Genomic DNA, 19,573 nt, shown 5'->3' on the forward strand with positions numbered 1-19,573 from the left:
TTTTATTGGAAACCTTCGTGTCAAAGCAGATAATAGCCAAATGTTGTCGAAAGAAAGGGGAAAGAAGTGTAATGCTATACTCCGACTGAAGCCTATAAAATGATCTCACTGCATGAAAGCAGATAACACACTTCAACACTGTCTTTCCATTCAAGGGTGAGGCATCAAGGGAAGTAATTACAGTCACTACTGACAGATGGATGAGTAATGCTGACAACAATACTATAGTCTATAAAACTCTGATTTCCCCCAGTTGGTTTCAGACATTTACAGCAAGCACAACAACATCCAGCATAGAAAGTAGCTTTTCGTATTGAATTCACAGCTTTCTTTTGAAAAGGTTTTCACAGACTCACTTTGGACAAACAACCTAAGGTAAGCTGCTGAATGTGATGTATCACTGTCTGTGTTCACACTTGTAAATTACCTGAATCCCTAACATTAACTAAATGTTTTTCTTCTTATTGCAACTTTCCTTTTCTGTCCAGAGCTGGCAAATAAAATAAAAAAACGACAACACACATTTCATTGATTTTGGAAGAAATCCTTGAAAATGAGGACCGTGGCTCTTGTTCTGTGTTTGGGAAACATGATTGTCACAGGATTGGCAGATGATCAGCTTTCAGAATCGTCCTCAGTATCTGAACTCTTTGAAACAACCTCCCTGGGTTTCATAATGCCAGGAAACCAAAAATCCAACGGCTCCGTTCATCCACCGAAGGCAGCCGGACCAAAAACACCACATCCACCCATGTGCTTGGAGTCGGCAGGAATCAGAGACACCGTCAAATATATTAATGTTATGGTCTCTTTAATTGTGTTCATCGTTGGAATAGTGGGGAATTCAGCCTTACTCAAAATCATATATGTGAACAAAACCATGAGAAGCGGTCCAAACTTTCTCATTGCAAGCCTCGCTTTGGGAGATCTCATCCACGTTGTCATAGACATTCCTATCAACACGTACAGGGTGAGTCGTTTTGCCACATTATGTGCATTCAAAGTGAGGAAAAGTTGCGTCATCATCTCATCTTGTTTTCCAGTCACGGAATTTAGAAACCTCCGTCTTATCTGTGATTTATTGTGTCTTTGTCCTTTTGTTGTTGTTGTTGTTGTTGTTGTTGTTGTTTTTGCAGCTCATAGCAGAAGACTGGCCCTTCGGTTTAGTATTATGCAAGCTTGTCCCGTTCATCCAGAAAACCTCTGTTGGAATCACCGTGTTGAGCTTATGTGCTTTGAGTGTTGACAGGTAAGGAGATAAGCAGCCCCATCCCATCCCCTCCAAGAAAATAGTGTTTAGTGGCGACTATCTGTCTTTCATTAAGCAGGTAGATTTGTTCGGCGTTAGCCCTTGAAATGTTCTTCAGCTGAAAAAATACAAAAAGTGTATTATTTCCACACACAAATGTTCTCTCCCTGATTTTGCAGATACCGTGCCGTAGTATCCTGGAATCAAATCAAAGGCATCTGGGTTTCTATGCGGACGGCAATTGAAATAACCCTCATATGGGTTATTTCTATCCTGCTGGCTGTCCCTGAAGTTGTTGGCTTTGATATGATAACAATGGACTATAAAGAAAAGCATCTGAGAATCTGTCTGCTTCATCCCATGCAAACTACGCAGTTTATGCAGGTAATGCGATTGTGTCAGTCCTGCGCAACAGGATAAAATGAAGAGATCCACACATGTTGGAGCTGATTATCCTTTTCATTTCCAACATACACTAGTATTTAGAACTGTCGAAAGGGATTGATGTAAACAATACCTCTGTTATTCCTCTCCGCATAACTTCAGCCAAACAGATGCCTGCTATTTTTTTTTTTTTCTTTTCTCCCTCTGCAGATGTCTTTGTAAACCTGTGTACATGTCTGTCAAATATTGTTTCATGGGTGCTGTATCATAGCGTCCTCTGAATATCATGTCATTCTGCAGCTCTGACAGAGTGTGGGTTTCTGTCATATTTGATCAACAGTTTTACAAAGCAGTAAAAGACTGGTGGCTTTTTGGCTTCTACTTCTGCATGCCGCTGGCTTGGACCGCAGTCTTTTACACGCTGATGGCCAGGAAGATGCTGAGAAATACAGAGAGCACTTTAATTGACCACATCAAGCAGGTGGGGAGAAAACTCTTTGACTTCCAAGTGCATTTCGCAACATTTTATAATCCCACACATAATTAAGCTTTTTTTTAAGCGGATTGATTATGAGCCCTTTTTCTTTTTTTATAGAGACGAGAAGTCGCAAAAACTGTCTTCTGCCTGGTGATTGTGTTTGCGCTCTGCTGGTTGCCGCTTTACCTCAGCAGACTCTTGAAATTAACCATATATGATGAGAAAGATCCTAATAGGTGCAAGCTACTGAGGTAAGAGGAAGTATCGGGAACTTTAGCTTTATTTTTATTGTTCATTACAAAACCAGTTAAGTTTGTCAAATGTATTTAATTTTTCTCCTTTCTATTTCAGCGTCTTTCTTGTCCTTGACTATTTTGGAATTAATATGGCTTCCCTGAACTCGTGCATAAACCCTATCGCATTGTACGTCATCAGCAAAAGGTTCAAGAGATGCTTCAAGGTGAGACTCTCACTCTCTTTGTGCGTAGTGCTGCTCAGCGTTAGCAATTCAAGATATATGGTGGAAACGCTGTGCCGCATGAGCTGTGGTGTGTCATTAGGACATATGGAGTCATGTCTGTAACATGGCCAGACTGCAGCAAGTGATAACCTGAGGGTGCAATAAGTGAAAATGGTCTGGAAAAACATCATCAGGCAGAAAAAAAACAAAAAAGCAGACACTTGGCAGTCCACCAGATAGCTGGTCACTGAATCAAAGTGACGCGTTATGAGGGAAAGAAAACATAGCTTCAAGGCAATTTTCATGGGGAGAAATTTAAAAGCTTTTATTGCATTACAAGTGCAGACAGACATATCAGAAACCTGCCTTCATTTGTTTTGGCAGGTTTTTAAACTCCATAGGGCGTAATACTTCTATCTTTTCCTGTAATAATGTTTTTTTAATACAACATTTATGTCTAGATTCTCATTCTTACTATTTTTCTGTCAACACAAGCCTGTTTTAAACAAATCACATGTGTACTCAAAGAAAGAAAACAACTGCTTTCGATCAGTTTTGTGGATTATTCAATAATTGTATTGCATTCCCCCATGAACACTACACACATAAACCTACTTTTTAACATGCCTTTTTCATCACTTGAAGTTAATGGTGAAAAAAACATCATGTTGTTCTCTGACCAATCTATGTGTGTGGTCCATCAGGCATGTCTGTGCAGTCGGTGTCTACGTCCTCAAGCTGTTACTCACGATGAGGTGCAGTCTGTTTTGAAGTCCAGGATGCAGGATCAAGCATCAGAGCAAAGCGACAACATCAAAGCTCACAAGCAGACGTCCACACCTCCACCTGAGCAGGGGAACACCTTGCTGTGTTAACAAAGCTTGAGTGCAACCGAGAACACTGTGAGACTGTCGATACTGCTTCATTAAATATGCATGGCTATCAATACAGCTACCAAAGGAGCTTGGCAACCTTGACATGCCCTCCTGATCATATAAAATACCTTCTGAGTAACATGCACTGTCTTTTGTAGTGCCGTTGTCAGCTGAACATCTGCTTTGGCATGAGCAACCTGGAGTCAGACTGTTCCGTCTATTTGCCCGCAAGGCTTGACTCACTCCCAACCATTACATCAGATTTAACCTAGTACCTATCCTGTATCGTGCATCACAGTTCTCAAATCACTGTTTTGGGCACAATGTTAACCTGGCACACATCAACAGAAATCTTGTCACAGCTTACCGCCTGCATGTATATTAGTTTAACTCACTTTTCAGCACGCTGGAGAGACACTCAAGCAAATGTGGACTCAGAATTATCATGGTAGGAGTTTTTTTTTGTTTTTTTCCCCTCAAATGGTATACTATGTATAATTAGCACATAAATGTTTTTTTTCATCTCTGTTAAGTTTCACACACGTACACATCTGAGAAGTTTATAGGATTCATCTCCATCCTGAACACTTGAGAAACACACCAAATTGGCGCCACAAGTAGATTCTGTCTCCGCTGCTGAATGACTGATTGATGGTGGCCTATTTTTAATGCATTGTTAAATGTGTAATGCATGGAGACACTTTATAAAAGACCTGAGAGTGGGGAAGAAGGAAAACGAAGATGACAGAATGAGGTCATGAGGAGAGAAGGATGGGAGGGGCGCGTGTGTGTGTGTGTGTGTGTGTGTGTGTGTGTGTGTGTGTGTGTGTGTGTGTGGAGGTGGTGGTGGTGGTGGTGGTGCTAGTGGCGGGGGGGTCGGAGGGGGGGGGGGGGGGCACCTGATAGGTCTTCCTGTCACAGGACAAGGCAAGCACAAATAAAGTGCCATTCTTCCTGTATCAGTCTGCAAAACTGTTTTGATGCTGTGTGCCGCAGTGCCTATTAAAAGTTTATCCTGTGTGCGTAAACTCAACACACAAAAAAAAAAAAAAAGATTTGTTGGAATAAAAGCCTGTGAATTCTTGTGATGCTTATGACACCTTTGCAGATGTGTGGTGCAACGAGGACATGGCTCACAAAGTATTTCACACTGATCAAGCAAATCTTTCATCCTAAAGCACCTGCTATGATCCTTCAACAAATATATATATATATATATATATACGTGTGTGTGTGTGTTTGTGTGTGTGTGTGTGTGTGTGTGTGTGTGTGTGTGTGTATAGATTTTCTTCTTTGATTTTTCCTCTTTTTTTTCCACTTTTAAAGGTGAGAAGTCAAATAGAGAATATTTAAAGAGAAATACAATCACTTCATATGAAAACCATAAAAAGAGAATGCCAGCCTTGTTTTGCTTCAGTTTTTTCCCCCTTCATCATTTTACACCCTACAGGTTTTCAAGTGTTTGTTACTCTAATAGTGCATGGCACATCAAACAGAGAGCGCAAAGGAAATTCTGTTTCCACATCACATCAAGCCAGCAGGTTTCCATCATTATGTACCTAATCAAATAACAGGTTTCCAAATAAAACGCAAATCAAAGTCAAAATGAAAAAAAATCCTGTTGAGGCTCAGAACTGGAGAAATCTTCATATTTAAAAAACACTGCCCTCCAAATAGGTTTTTTCTCGGGTATTGCAAGTCTTGTAACCCTGATATGACATCTTATTCATAAGTTGCACCGTGGAGACAGATTTGAGCCACACGTCTCAAAATGTGTTTGTTTGTGATTAGAGATGTCAAAAAATATGTTTCAGTGGAACAGACGAACTAACATGCGTGCTTTTCAGCCCACACAGTCATATTGCCGGCTGTGCTCACACAGTCATGCACCTCTTTCTGTTCTGACATAAGAGAAACTGTCTCAGAGGCTTTGACTGTTGGATTCAGCTGCTTTGGACAAGATGCAAGGGTTCAATATGCTCATTTACGCTAATGCCAATTTGTACTGTTTTTCATCTTCACATATTTTTTTTTTTTTGAATCCGTCTCTTTGGCTTCTCTTGCTTGCTCTAATTTAAAGCTTTAGGGCTGAATTTTGAACTTCAAAATCGTCTTTTTATATTTACAATTTGCATATCATTAATCTGTATTTGAACAGTTCAGTGACTTATGGAGAAAGCACGGCTTGCCGCAGCGCATTTCACGTCAAGATGTGTCAAATACTAATTTGTCTCCAGTGCTGTCAAATGCTCAACTCTCCCTTGTCAGTGTGAAAAATACCAGCAGATAATCAACAAATGGTGCTGTGCTATCATGTCCCCAGCAGTAAAAGCGCAGAACAGCCAGATGACACTGACACAATCAGGCTCTGGTATTCAGAGAGGGTTGATGTCAGTGTCAACATCAGCAAGAGAGCAGGAGTCTCAGACCTTCCTTAGTAATCTCTCTACACACACAAGGCTCAAATACGGCTCCCCACGGTGCTGCCCAGACTCCCCAGACTGTGGATTTAATTAAACAGTGTGAAATTAATTAATCAGTGAGGTGGCAGGTAAAAGGACTTCTCACTGGAACTGCTCACACAACCAAGACAGGCATTTCATGTGCTCTGACAGTTATTAATTTGCTGTATGTTTTATTATAGTGTTTCTATATAGAGATGCAGAATTTCTGGGAGATTAAAGAGCTTGGCATGGGAAAAAAGTCATGCAAATTATCAAAATAACAGCTCCCGAAAATCAAAGTGTAAACCTGTGTTTGATCTGTTCTATCAATTAATTAAAAATTTCAGTTCTGTATAATAATGTGGTGCAAATTAGATGGAAATGAGATAAAATATTCATTTAGTTATCTGGGGAATCTGCCTGGAGGGCTTTTTAGTCTTCAGTCTGGCTCAAAATGCTGTCCATATGGCAATTATGTACAGTAGTGTTGCAGGAGGATTGGTCTGATGCCTACTGGCAGAGTGGAGCCTGCCTGTGACAAACTGCTGCTAGGATCTGATGTGAGTTGAGGGAGATAATGAGGCTGTTGTAAGCCTTAAGTATAGAGCCTGCCCCCGGGGTGGCATATCTAAGCGCTCAGGCTCCCTCATTGTTGCACGTGCTGCTGAGGATTAAAAACACATTTACTTTTTTCTTCATAAACTTTGTCAGTACTTCCTGCAACTCTTTAGACAACTTCTGCTTTCATGTGGCAAGCCTCTTGACATTGCTTTGTGGAGGAGCTGCTTTTTTTTCCCCTTTTTTCTTTCTTTTTTCCTTTTTTTTTTTTTTTTTTTTACAGTTGGTAGATTTGAAGTCTTGATTTGATTTCGCTTTGAGCTATCTATAGCTCTTTTTAAGCAACCCACCAGAGGATGTGTACATTCTGGGGTACATCCTACAGTGACTGAAGTTTAGACAAATGCCATATTTTGATGGAGAATCTTTTTAATGCCGATCCCACTGGCATGGCCCTTCAAATTAAATTTCAGTGACTGGGGTGAAACATGATGACATGGGTGAGGTGGTGTGTTTTATGGGGTTGATTATACAGCATCCTCTCACAGCAGCCATGACCCCCCCCCCCCCCCCCCCCCCCCCCCCCCGTTTTGTGTGAATCCCTTGACATCCACTGCAGGTTGGATGCCTACACCACACACACTGTCACACGTACAGTGTGTCCAAAGGAAAGCAATGGTTCAAATTCCGGCACTGTGTCCAATTTAGACCTACACCACACTACAGGTTTTCTATTTGAGTTTAACAAGGACACCATGCAACACAGTGCAATACAAGGTGAAAAAAAAAAATCCCTGCAGTGTGTGCACAGTAATTGAGTGACCCAGGAGAATCGCTGTAATGATGCGGGCAGGTCTATACACATTATTTGGAGTTTTAACTTAGTGAAATGAGCAAGGCAGCCTCCCTTATACAATACAAGCAGGCATTTAATTAATAGCCAATTGAGGATTGCATCCAAAAGCGGAAGAGGGAGAGAGGGAGAGAGAGGGAGAGAGGGAGAGAGAGAGAGAGAGAGAGAGAGAGAGAGAGAGAGAGAGAGAGAGAGAGAGAGAGAGAGAGAGAGAGAGAGAGAGAGAGAGAGAAGACTGAGCAATTTAGGCAAGTGTATACTCCAGCCAAAGGCAGGGAAACTTCAGAGACCTGCAAATGGCAGGCAGAGTCAGACTACTGGGCAGAACTGCAAGTGGTCATTCAACCATGGGATTAAAAAGCATTTAAGCCGTGTACCAGAGGCCCCCTTCATCCAACCATGTATTTCTGACCATTCAGGGTAAAAGAAAAAACAAATGTTAGGAGTCTTGGTTGTTAATGCTGGTACAAAACTGTGGGTAACAGGTTTTTCACAACGCCAGCATCTATAAATGTATTGCTGTGCTTTCTTGCAGAAAAAACATAATGAGATAGTCTAAAAGGGTTTCTGTGTTCTGGTTAAGGTGCAAAATGGACTGTCACTACTGTTTATTTCATTCATGTCTGGATGTAATGGAAAACATGCAATCAAATGTAGGACATGTTGACTGGAGTGGTTCGCTTTGCACTTCTGTTCACACTTCTAATTCCTCCTGGGCAACAACAGGCAAATTTATGACAGGCTATTGACATGCAGTATTTATAGGGACTTGCTGTGAGTGCACGCGCTTGATTAGGACAAATCCATGCAGGAAAATGAATGACTGGCTAAGGTTTTCAAACGCATTGTGCTCATTTTGGTGCCAAGAGGAGGGTTGGTGAAAAAGCCTTTGATTCAGTGATCACCACAGCACCACAGCACCCCGCCTGCCTGTGCTTGTTTTGATGGCCAATGATGAAAGCACAGGTGGATGCGAGAAAGCTTCCCTCCCTCGGCAGCCACAGTCTCCTCGTCTGTGGTTTCCTATTAGCACAGGAGTGGAGGTTTGCAGTCTGGCTGCTGGGCACAGTGGGTCAGTGCTCACAAAGCTCTGTTTGTTCCCTGGCCTGCAGGGTTCCCAGGGTAAGCTTGGCTCCAGAGGGGAAACAAACAAAAAGGCACCACTGTCTCGCACACTGAAGCTGATCTCCAGCACATTCGTCTTTTCTACTCAAAGGGGTACATTTCTCTTCTGAGGAGAGGAATGGCAAAAGGAAACAAGTTCTTTAGAAACAGGGCCTCGGGACAACAAAACTGCTGTTGTTGTGAGCTATGTATTTTTCCCAGTTTAAATGCCATTTTGAGTTGTTGCTTGTGGAGATGTGTTATTTATTTATTTATTTTTGTTTTGCTTTGTGGTTTGTTTGTTTTTTTGTCTCCTTTAAAATTGTAGGTTTGTCTTGTGTCGCCATATCGCCACATTGTGAGAGAACAAGAAGAATGTACAAAACATATCATATCCAATGGTTTGTTGTCAGTACTGATTGGAAAGACCATACAGTAGCTGTATGTATCAAGGTGAACCATAATAGATTCAACTAGTAGAGAAACAGGTTCCTCAGCTAATTAATCATTCCAATATATCTTTAACACACATGCATGTGGTCTGCCTGTGATTTTGAGGGATGGAAAAAATTGTGAAAGAAAGCCTTACAGCTGCTGTCAGGTCAGACATTCACTGTTGTGCTGCAATCTGCAGTCCAAGTATAACTCCATTATTGAGGGGACTTTAAAATGGGAGCTGTGTGACACACAGCAGGATGATTTAGTTTAATGACCATGGCAGTGACAGCACTGTGATGGAAATTGGACTCCCCCTGCAAATTTACATCACTTGAGGGTACTTGGGGCTCTTTTAGCGGCTGCACTCCAGAGCACGAGCCATCAGGAGGTCCTGGATATGTCATGCTTGTCACCTTCCTTTAAGTGTATCTGCAGACGTGGGAGAGGGATTAATATTATATAGCCTACGGAAGCACAGAGGCCGTCTTATCAGCACTGCAGATGTGATAAGCACCTCTATCCCCATGAAAACCAGGAGAGAAAAAAAAATAAAAAAATCTCAGAGCAAAAAGACAAGCATCTCTTTGTGTTGTTTCCCTGCACTGCTTGGAGTTTCAATGCAGCTTTAGAGGCAGATATGGTGCAATTCCACATCTGTTGTAATTTGATGTGCCTGGATCGCCCTCTGTGAAATTGTCTTGATCACAACATGGCTCCTTTCAATTATTTAGAAAGTTGGCATATGGCTTGAGAGATAGTAATCTGATTTCCTTTGATTTTGAGGTATTCAGAATAGCCAGCGCCACATGTCCCAATAATGGCTTTATATTAAATAAAATCTATCTTTGTGATCATGCATTTTGGATGCTTAACATTCGCACGCATCTCTTTCCAGAAAAAATTATATAAGAATATAGATATTGATTTTCTTATTTTCTTTTTTTTTTAACAAAAATGTCACTTTTATGGAAATATTTTTCCATCATTGCCATGACACTCATCTCACATTAGTTCACATCAATGCAGATGTCAGTGCACACAAATTGTCTTGCCCTCAAACTGATTCTGAGCTGTGAATGAAAGTTATGGCAACCATTGCTGTCACTTCAGTTATATCAGAAAAACACCCGGTGGAGCCATGGAAACAAAATGTGACACAAAAACATCCAACATCAAAGCCAGCATTTACTGTAATTAGAATATATTGCATCCCATTCAGTCAAAGAAGGTACATGATCTTCTGAGCCGTTGGATTCAGTCCCATACATTCCATTAAATACAGTACAGTGCATTAAGCCAAGCTACGAAAATGAATACGCTCATTTGCAAATCTGTTGCTGCAAACAAGAAAATGACATTTATGTATTCAGTTATCCATGTGTGTAGAAAATGGAGTGGGGCTGTAAAGATGAAAGATGTGGAACATTTAGTGTGAGCATTATAAATGATCATACACCACAAGCTGTTTGTCTCACTTTCAGGTGCATATTTAATACGTAGTATATAGTATTTACTCTCTTGGAAAACAAACATCTGCGTGCAGACCTGAATTTGTGCTGAATGTTCAGAGACCTCTGGGAGGAAAGCTGCAGAAAAGAGACTTTCACAATTGTGTTTTTTCACACAAGACCCAAAATACGTGCCACCCACCAGCGACAAGGCATAATGACTCGACAAGCTACCTGGCACCCTCTGTAGTTGTAAGGCCAAGGCCAGTAGCCTCGCAGGGGCTCGCACACTCGCTGACAGTGAGTGTAGCTGCGCTGGCACTCGGAGCAGCAGATTCCCCGTTGGTCTAACATGGTGTCAAAGGTCATGGCACCTTCCTCTCTGGCCTCTCCGCTGCGCTGCAGTTAAATGAAGAAATGTTAATTTTTGAAGGGCAATCTGTTTTTGGAAAAAAAAAATACCAAAATTAATACTCATTTGCAATTCAAATGTTTTTTAAAAATGTATCATCCCTCTAAAGCATGCGGCTTCAGCTTTCAGAGGCAGCATGCATTTTGATAACCAGTGGGAGTTTTCACTTCAGTTCATAAGTTCATTGAGTTGAAATGGCAAATATTACCCCTGTGACCTATAATTAAACCTGACTGTGTGACACCTCGGCAGCAGAAGCAGCAGCGGTATATACCTATAATCCAAAGTCACACACTTGCTTGTGTGAGGATACATTTTTAACAAGGAAGATGGTTCTTAAATCATCTGAGATGTGTTTACAAACAGAGGAACTTCAATTCGCAATGCCACTTTGAGGCTGGCTTCGGGCTCAGAATATGCCTCTTGATAGTTCATCTGAATTTCACTCACTCTGGAGAGGTGTAGAACAAAAACACTCTCGAATGACAATATTGCTTTACTCACATGATAGGGGTTTTCAGGATTGTACGCTGACCCCGCAGACGACTGTGCCCCCTCCTCTTCCTCCGCAGCTCTGGAGGTGTCATGCACCGTGTGATTCATCGGGTCCCTCTCCTCAGCAGCTGCCTCAAACTCCTCCATGTTAAACTGCCTTGTGGCTCGCTGTGTGTCTCTCTTTTTCCTCTCCCCATCTGTTATAGCAGCCACAAGAGGCAAGAGTATTGGGTCAACATCCACAAGATGCCATACATGTCCTTAGAGCTCAATCCTACATAGCTGGAGCTGCCTCTCATGTACTGAATAATTCAATTAGCAGCAGCGATATCAAGCAGTCTTGCATATTTCAGGATCATTCTTTTTTAATACAAGACTTTGTGAGTCTTTTTTGGTGTTCAGTTCTAAATGTAGTGTACGTTCAAGATGTTCAAGTGTTTCACCAACTTCCAAGACAAGGCTGTACATTTTACAAGTGTGTCAGTCAGCACATAAGCAGGGCAATCGCAGCTGAGATTTTAATAAACCATAAAGAATGCACAACAGTTAACATTAAATAGATGAAGCTCTTTGATAGAAAGTCACTTGTTCTGAAGTCTGTGCAATGGAATGAGACACCACATGATGGGAAGTTATAGGTGGTGAGGACAACCTTTAGAGTACATGGGCTGGAGCCAGTGAATGGGAAGTTCCCCGCAGAGGTCCAGAATTTTGTTGCTCAGAAACCTGGTGTCCTTCAGCGGCTGCTCTTCAGCGACCCATATGAGGAGCTCATCATCGAACCTCACAGGCATTAATTCATCAGTCTGTCAAAAAAAACAAAAAACAGCAATGTCCTTGAATTACTCAGAAGGAAAAGGAAATTAATGCAGTAATCTCTGTTTTGTTTTTGTTCCAATTTGCAATTCTGTGTGTCAAGTAGTGTGCACGTACCAGGTCAAACAACGCCGTCTCCTTGCTGTGAGCTCCCACGTGAGGAAGGTTGGCTTTGATTGGGGATTTTATATAGCACTTGTCTGATCCAAAGAAGAGGATTCCCGTTATTCCCTGCACCGAATCACAGAGATGCCATGTTTACACTCACGGCTTTGCTACTTTGCTGAGCACACAGAAGGTCTCAGCTGAGCTACCTCAGGAAGATAGAACAAGGACAAACTCACTCACAGTTTGAAAGTCATGAATCTCCACAGCTTCCTCAGCTCCACTCCCCACTTTAAATCTCTCCAGGTTGTCGGAATCAATTTCCATGGAGCCCTCTCTTACCTCCCCATTGATGTTCATACTGTAACGAACATTATAAACCTGCCGGCATTCAAAGTGGGATGTTAAAATGACTTGATTAGTCAAGTTATGTAAATTACAAAGTAGCAAACAGAACAAGAAAGACGGAAAACAAGCTTCATGATGTTTGTGTTATTTCCCTACTCGGTAATTTTTCGCTGAAGAAAATCCTCTGTAGTTTTACCACACTGAGATTTTGAGTAAAACACCACAGGGGATGCTGTTGCAGACCTTGATGGGGATGTTTGCCCTGCAGGTGATCTCATTAGAACGTGAATAAACAGTACAGTGTTTCTTAAAAGACGAAGCTGCACTCCAAGATAAATGTAGTAGTTTTTGTAGGATTTAGGCAGAATCAAATATGCAATTTTAATTTGAATTCGGATGGTTGTTGATAAGACATCTCAGCCATCATTATAAATATCTCATGACTAAATGAAATGCCAAACAGCTATACAAGTTCAAGTTTTCAACAGAGGATTGTATAATTTACTTTGGGTTTGTTTCTCGCCAAACCCCCTACTCCCTCCCTGCTTTCACTTTGAGATATTTGCTACTGTCAAGCCGCTGTAATAACCACAGAAGTCCTTTGTCGGCACTTACGTTTTTATCGCTGACTTTCCACAGGTACAGAGCAGCCATGGATGCACACAACATTAACACTGCACCAACAATAAGTACCACAGCTCCAAATCTCAGGAGATGACGAAATGTGGCAGAGGTGGCTGTGCTGGAAGCACTTTGTCCCTTAAAGTTTGGGAGAAAACAAAATAACAGATGAGGCGCCTTCAACTGTGACCGGGACCAAACTAACATCCAAGTAAAGAGCAGCATTCCTGAAATGCTCGAGATTTCAAAGCTATATTTACGTGTCATGGATGTCAGTTCCATTTATAATCAAAAACCTTAATAGGGCTGTCTTACCGGAGGCCTGCAGTGTTCAAAGCAGCAAGATCCGTGAGTTGTAGCATGCGATTTATCCATATTCTCTCCTATGATATTGCCTGCACTTTCTTCTCTGGTCGCGTCTCTTGAGAGAGTCTGATTATCCACCAGGAGACTTTCTGACACTGAAGTGGGAATGACGTACAGCCAATATAAATTACTTTGGCTAAATTCATCATCTGAATGTTACCTGCATCTCGACGTTGCCCAGAGTGAGTTGGCCACCTTGTGATTCCAAAATAAATGAAGCCCTATAAAGCAGCTCTGACCTCATGGGAGACTGGCGGGTGTCCAGTATTACAAACACTGAGGGTATGAGGAGAAAACCATCTGATCTTTCAGACAATGGTCAGATGAAGGTAAATATATGAGCAATTACATTTTCTAAGCCGTTAGAGACTTTTCGTCTATTGAATGATACACATAATGGTGTGGTACTAAGAAAGATTTTGTTTGGGTGCACATCCTCTTACAAGCAGAAAAAAACAGATAGGCAGCCTTGTATCCAGGAGTCGTCATTGTTCTTCAAGTTTCTTTGGTTTTCGTATTCTCACAATACACTACAAGACAGCACAGATGTGAAGTACATATAATCAGAAACACATAAAGGCACACAGACAAAACCTTTGCTTAATTAGAAATTTTTCTGTTTTGACAATGGGTGAAAAGCAGTTATGTGGCCAAGGTTTCTCAGTCTTTATCCTAACCTAAAAAGAATGAACAGCAAAAAAAAACCTAAAAAAAAAAAGATTATCATGTGCAGTGCCACTGTTGCTTAGAAACAGATTAAATCACATTTTTGTAAGATTGGTAAGTTGGCAGGCAACCAGAAAAGGTGAGGGGGATTAGCTGACCTTTGAAAAATATGTAATTGTAAAAGCATTTGATCAGCAATGCCATATTTGCATGCAAATTGAGGCGGCACAGTAACAACATTGTGTGCAATGAAAAAAGACTTATGTTATGCTATCAATTTAGCTGTGATGCTTGGAGGACCTCATTTTATTTACAGCAGCTTATAAGCCTTTAAGGCAAATGAAATGCATTCAGTTGGCTAATTGAGGTTATTTTGTATGCTTTATGAATGCTTCCTCAGGACAATGGGCTGCACTCTCTCTATAAGATTACAGTTGCGTCATCTAAGCTCAGATTGCGATATTTTGAATCTGTCATTGAACAGCAAAACATTTTTGGCATTTAACAGTTTATTTGTGCAACAATGTGATAAAATCTATCACACACATGGCAATCTTTTATATTGATTGTTTCCCACAGTAGTAAGGCCCTTTTCAGCCTAAATGTTCATTGGTCATGCCCCTTAAATACGTCCACATGCTCTTAAAAATTCATAATAAAATTCTTTTTTACATTGAGTTGATATGAAAAATATATTATTAATGTAGAAAATCTTGCATATTACAGATAATACAATGAACAGTCTTATATGAGCCAAAGGGACACATGACATACTACAAAACACTGCAACAATCCAACACAGAGTCAATATAGATAAAAGTACTGTACAGTATAAAGACAAAAACCCTTCTCATGATTTTTTTTCTTGTAAAATGTCTTAAGAGTTCGTGTATTCGGGGATGGATATTTCATCTGTCTCCTGTATTCTGGCCGGTGTCGGTGGACCAACAAGAATATAATCAAACTCCTGGTGTTGAACTTTTTCGTAAACACTCTGCAGACCGTTGGTTTTGGGTAAGTGAGCAGGGTAGTAGTTTTCTCTCCTGGTGTCCCGGGGAAGTGATGCTGTCTTGGAGAACGTTGACAGATGCGGTCCACTTGCCAAGCTTGTGTTGGGTCTGGTAGCTGAAGGGCTCCAGCATCGGTCTGAGTGTCCCAGCACTTTGCACTCACTTGTACATGCCCAGAGACCTGTGGAAAACAGCACTGCTGTGAGGATGTATTAAGAATACAGTTACTGGTTCACCGGGTTGGGGATGTTGGGTGATATAGGGTCCTGCTGAGCTCAAGGCAATATCAGTCAGTATGTACCTACTGTATTCTAAGTTATATTGTTGTTGTTTAAGGTATATGGTTTAGATATAGTACTAGAAGTAAATATAAATGAAACGGCACGAGGCACAATAAATGTGTGATATATCACTGCATGGATAATATCCTTTACATGTTCTCATTTGAATAATTTAATTGTCTCTCCAAATTAATAAATTACCACTACAATTTTTGTGACACTCACTGTTTGTTGGAGGAGACTCTTTCTTGTGCACATCTCCACTTATATCTGAATCACTGTCATTGAAGTCACTGTCCCCTTTTCCACTGTCCTTGCCACTGATGTGGGGATCTCTTGCTGAGATTGTGGTGAATGAATTGCCCTTCCATATTGTTATCGGCCTCACAGTTTCTTTCCCATATCCTGGTAGTGTCGAATAACCCTGAAAAGATACGAAGCACATGCATGCAATTCATGAGTCAAAATGCAAACAAGAAGAAAGTTAATGTGTGATAAACTTCACATAATTCAGGAATTGTGCATACCTTTAATTTATTCTCCATCACTCTGCTGTTCGACTCAAAGATGCCTGCTGTCTGCCTGCCATCCTCACAGCCTGTCTCTGCTGTGGTGCTGCCAGCCAATGGAGGCTTCTCTGGGAATGGATGGGTTTCAAACGCTTTGCCTTTGTGGTTGGCAATCAGTGAATCGATGTGACCACTTTCCACTTTCTCCACATTTGGTGTGTCTTCTTTTTCATCAAACTCCCCCTCCCCAGTGTCTTTTTTCCGCCGGCTGCAAATAGTTGTGATGAGAATGATAGCCAGCAGGAGGAGAGAGCAGCTCCCTGCGAGGACAATGATTATGGCTATGGACATGTCCCATTCAAAAGGCTCCTCGGTGCCATCTTCAGACATGGAAGGCAAACTAGGTAGAGTTCCTTCTATAAAATTGAAGTGTATAATGGCTGTGGAGGAAAGTGGTGGGGATCCATTGTCACTGACAGAGACTGTGACTTTGACATTGTCTGTGATATCGTATGTCAGCTGCCTGCTCACGTGTACCTTCCCAGTGTCTTTGTTGATAGAGAAACCCATGTGCCCCCCCTCGGTGATTTTAAAGGACAGCTGTGCATTTATGCCTTCATCAGCATCTGTGGCCTTTATCTGGGTTACCACATAACCTGCAGGGGCATCTTTGGGCAGGAAAACCTCAGCAGATCCTTTGTAAAGTGGCGGCTCTATGATGGTGGGCTGGTTGTCATTCTGATCAACTATTTTTAATCTGATGACAGCTGTGCTCTGCAGCTGTGGTGACCCCCCGTCGCTCGCTTGAACATGCACGTCGAGATGCTTCATTACTTCAAAATTGAAACTTCTCAGTGCATATATAGAGCCAGACACTGAATTCAAGGACACAAAAGTGTTGACCGGGGAGCCCATGATAACACTGTCCACAAGCCTGTAAGTGATTTTACCATTGTTGCCCAGATCTGCGTCGCTCGCCTCCACTGTGGTGATATATGCGCCCGGGGCGTTGTTTTCCACCACTGAAACTTCATACACAGCTCTTGCAAAGTGAGGGGCGTTGTCATTCTCGTCGCTCAGCCTTATTGTGTACTGGGTGATTTTTCTCAGCGGGGGTGACCCAAAATCCTCAGCCATGACCGTCAAGTTGTACTCACTGATCCTCTCCCTGTCCAGTGCGGCCGCTGTGACTATCATGTAGCTGTCCTCGTAAGCCTGCCGGAGTTTGAAGTGATCGTGGCCGTACAATGTGCAGTGGACTTGGCTGTTCACACCAGAGTCTCTGTCCAAGGTGCTGATCAGCGCCACCAGACTGTCCTTGTCTGCCGACTCGCTGATGTATGCAGTGCCTGTTGTGATTGAGGTCATCGGGGTGATACTGATTTCTGGGGCATTGTCATTAACGTCGGTGACGTGAATTATGATTTTACACACGGAGGGGGTCGGGTTGGCTCCCAGATCGGTCGCCTGCACGTCGAGCTCATAGGTGCTTTTGTCCTCGAAATCCACGGGGCTCCGGAGCGTCAGACGGCCTGATTTATTATCCACTTGGAAAAGTTCTCGGATCTCGTACGAAACCTGTTTTCCGAACCCGTAGACCACCTCTCCGTTCAAGCCCTCATCAGCATCAACTGCGTTCAAGTCCAGTATGACTGTGCCCACCGGTGCGTCCTCGGGCAAACTGACAGAAAAACTATTCTGGTCAAAAACAGGACTGTTGTCATTAAAGTCCGTCACTCTGATAGTTATCTTTGTTGACCCCGACCTGTGTGGGTTTCCTCCGTCTCTGGCCACTAGTTCCACTGTGTATGATGACTGAGTCTCCCTGTCTAGCTCTTTCATTAGTACCAATTCCGCATATTTAACCCCATCGGCTCTCAGGAGCACATCAATGGTGAAATGACTGTTTACCGATATTTGATAGCTTTGGATGTAGTTTGACCCGACATCAGCGTCGGCAGCTGGATCCAAAGGAATACGGGATCCAACAGCTGCATTCTCTGAGATCTCCACTATAGATTCCTTGTTTGGAAACTCCGGAGAGTTGTCATTGACGTCCTTTATTTCCACCTCAACGTGAATCAATTTGTAGCGATCTTTGGAGAAATTAACCACGTCAAAAGTAATCAGACACTGTAAAGTGTGTCTGCAGATTCTCTCTCTGTCAATTCGTTCTCCTACTGTGAGTTCCCCGTCGTGTTCTCTTACCCTGATGAATGAATCGTTGAATTGTTTCATCATCCTGAAATTGATCTTGGAGGAATGAGACAGACTCAAGGACATGTCCTTGGCCAGGTTTCCGATGACCGTACCTGGTGCGTCCTCCTCACTGGTCTGGTATCTGATAGTATTTCCTTCTGACAAAGCCCATGACGCGAATAAAAACTGATGGACTGAGAGTATAAAAATCCACCGGTGCCAATAAGTTATAAAATTGCCTTGCATCATCTTCGTGGTGATTTCCCCCTCGGTAATCAGCCTCATTGTGCGTTGAGCAGTTGAGGGCAGTTCACATCTGGAGCCAGCTCTCCATGCAGCTCGGCGCTTTATGAACTGAACTGTGCTGAAAGTGAAAGTTACACTCGCTCCGCGCGCGCAGCCAGTCAGACACGCTTGTTGCCTCGCCTTCAACACAGCTCCAAATCCTGCAGTGGCGGGGTTTATACGGCTCCTCATGCTAATGAGAACAAGTGTGACCAATCCCTTGCTTTAGAATTAAAAATACCCCCTTATGAAAAAAAGAAGAAGAAGAAGAAGAAGCTCCGAGCCTGTTTTCTGCACATTGAAGGAAGTTGCAAAACAGAAAAAGGGGGGACAGAAAAGATACGCCGCTGCTTGAAGATAGTTCCCGCTCTGTTTATCACCGTATTACAGCCATTACTGAGTGATGGTTTTATTTAGCAGAGCCCTTTTTTCCCCCCCTTTTCTTTTGATGTTTAGTGTATTGTCTGCAGAGCGTGCCTGCCTGTGCACGAGGAGGTGTGCGTTTGCGCGCACGTGTACACCAGTGCGTGCGTGCGCTGCACGGGACCGCCTCATTGTTTCAGCGAGCTGAGACACGGTTTTCTGGAGGGCTCACTTAACTTGCGAACAGCTTAATTATCCGGAGACAAATCCGTACAAAACACGTCTCCCGTCTGCAGGAGGAAACGACACTGATCCCCCCCGCGTCTTGACAGCACGAATTGTTTCTGTTTGTGATTTCTACGCTTTGAAAGATGAAAACGGTGTTCACACAGCGACCTGTCCGGCGCGTGCACCGCTTTCCCTTCATGCCATCGCGACTCCCTGAATAAACTCAATATAGTTGATCAGACCAGTCACCCAAAAAAGGTCTTTCATTTCACTTGTTCATTTACAGGGGGCGGATCTAAACGATTTTCCTCTGGGGTGAGGTGTGGGGGTTTGCAGTGGGTACCAACTTGGGGGGCATAATAACTGAAAAAGAATTATAAAAAAACTGCTACTGAATTCTGCTAGTTAGTCTAAATAAACGTTGGAATTGTTCAGTAGAAAGTCTGTCTTGTGTTGGTATCCTGACACCCCCCCCCCCCCCCCCCCCCCCACACACACACACACAGAGCTTACAATAAAGACACAAAAAAAAGCTAAAACAGAGTAGTGAGGACTGCAAAAATGGCTAAAACAAACCC

General features: G+C 42.4%; 3 protein-coding genes across 3 annotated transcripts; 1 reads left to right on the plus strand and 2 right to left on the minus strand.

Annotated features, from left to right (window-relative positions):
- The first annotated feature begins 261 nt into the window (after window positions 1-261).
- On the plus strand, window positions 262-4,484 carry LOC308119211 (endothelin receptor type B-like). The gene is made up of 8 exons (XM_080479077.1): window positions 262-375; window positions 489-970; window positions 1,137-1,249; window positions 1,429-1,633; window positions 1,974-2,114; window positions 2,229-2,362; window positions 2,463-2,571; window positions 3,276-4,484. The coding sequence occupies exons 2-8, from the start codon at window positions 554-556 to the stop codon at window positions 3,444-3,446; spliced, it is 1,290 nt and encodes a 429-aa protein (XP_080335203.1). The 5' UTR covers window positions 262-375; window positions 489-553; the 3' UTR covers window positions 3,447-4,484.
- Window positions 4,485-10,462: 5,978 nt separating this feature from the next.
- On the minus strand, window positions 10,463-13,205 carry LOC308118546 (leukocyte cell-derived chemotaxin 1-like; the record flags this gene model as incomplete). Its single annotated transcript, XM_080478003.1, has 6 exons — window positions 13,083-13,205; window positions 12,363-12,500; window positions 12,132-12,245; window positions 11,851-12,004; window positions 11,208-11,395; window positions 10,463-10,690 (listed from the first exon to the last, which is right to left on the minus strand). The coding sequence occupies exons 1-6, from the start codon at window positions 13,134-13,136 to the stop codon at window positions 10,463-10,465; spliced, it is 876 nt and encodes a 291-aa protein (XP_080334129.1). The 5' UTR covers window positions 13,137-13,205.
- Window positions 13,206-14,615: 1,410 nt separating this feature from the next.
- Window positions 14,616-18,548, minus strand: LOC308118487 (protocadherin 8). The gene is made up of 3 exons (XM_080477927.1): window positions 15,939-18,548; window positions 15,637-15,835; window positions 14,616-15,311 (listed from the first exon to the last, which is right to left on the minus strand). Exons 1-3 carry the CDS (start codon window positions 18,402-18,404, stop codon window positions 14,998-15,000), a joined length of 2,979 nt encoding a protein of 992 aa, XP_080334053.1. The 5' UTR covers window positions 18,405-18,548; the 3' UTR covers window positions 14,616-14,997.
- Window positions 18,549-19,573: the final 1,025 nt, after the last annotated feature.

This window comes from Lipophrys pholis, assembly GCF_963383615.2.
Source record: "Lipophrys pholis genome assembly, chromosome: 13".
NCBI classification, from domain to species: domain Eukaryota; kingdom Metazoa; phylum Chordata; class Actinopteri; order Blenniiformes; family Blenniidae; genus Lipophrys; species Lipophrys pholis.

What these genes read in the sequence shown, in the direction of transcription:
- LOC308119211 (XM_080479077.1), top strand. Translation starts at nt 554, where the DNA reads ATGAGGACCGTGGCTCTTGTTCTGTGTTTGGGAAACATGATTGTCACA. An exon ending in TAATTGACCACATCAAGCAG is followed by an intron (nt 2,115 to 2,228) that starts GTGGGGAGAAAA and finishes CTTTTTTTATAG; the next exon opens with AGACGAGAAGTCGCAAAAAC. An exon ending in AATAGGTGCAAGCTACTGAG is followed by an intron (nt 2,363 to 2,462) that starts GTAAGAGGAAGT and finishes TTTCTATTTCAG; the next exon opens with CGTCTTTCTTGTCCTTGACT.
- LOC308118487 (XM_080477927.1), bottom strand. Translation starts at nt 18,404, where the DNA reads ATGAGGCTGATTACCGAGGGGGAAATCACCACGAAGATGATGCAAGGC. An exon ending in TGATGGAGAATAAATTAAAG is followed by an intron (nt 15,836 to 15,938) that starts GTATGCACAATT and finishes GTATCTTTTCAG; the next exon opens with GGTTATTCGACACTACCAGG. An exon ending in AGAGTCTCCTCCAACAAACA is followed by an intron (nt 15,312 to 15,636) that starts GTGAGTGTCACA and finishes TGTTTTCCACAG; the next exon opens with GTCTCTGGGCATGTACAAGT.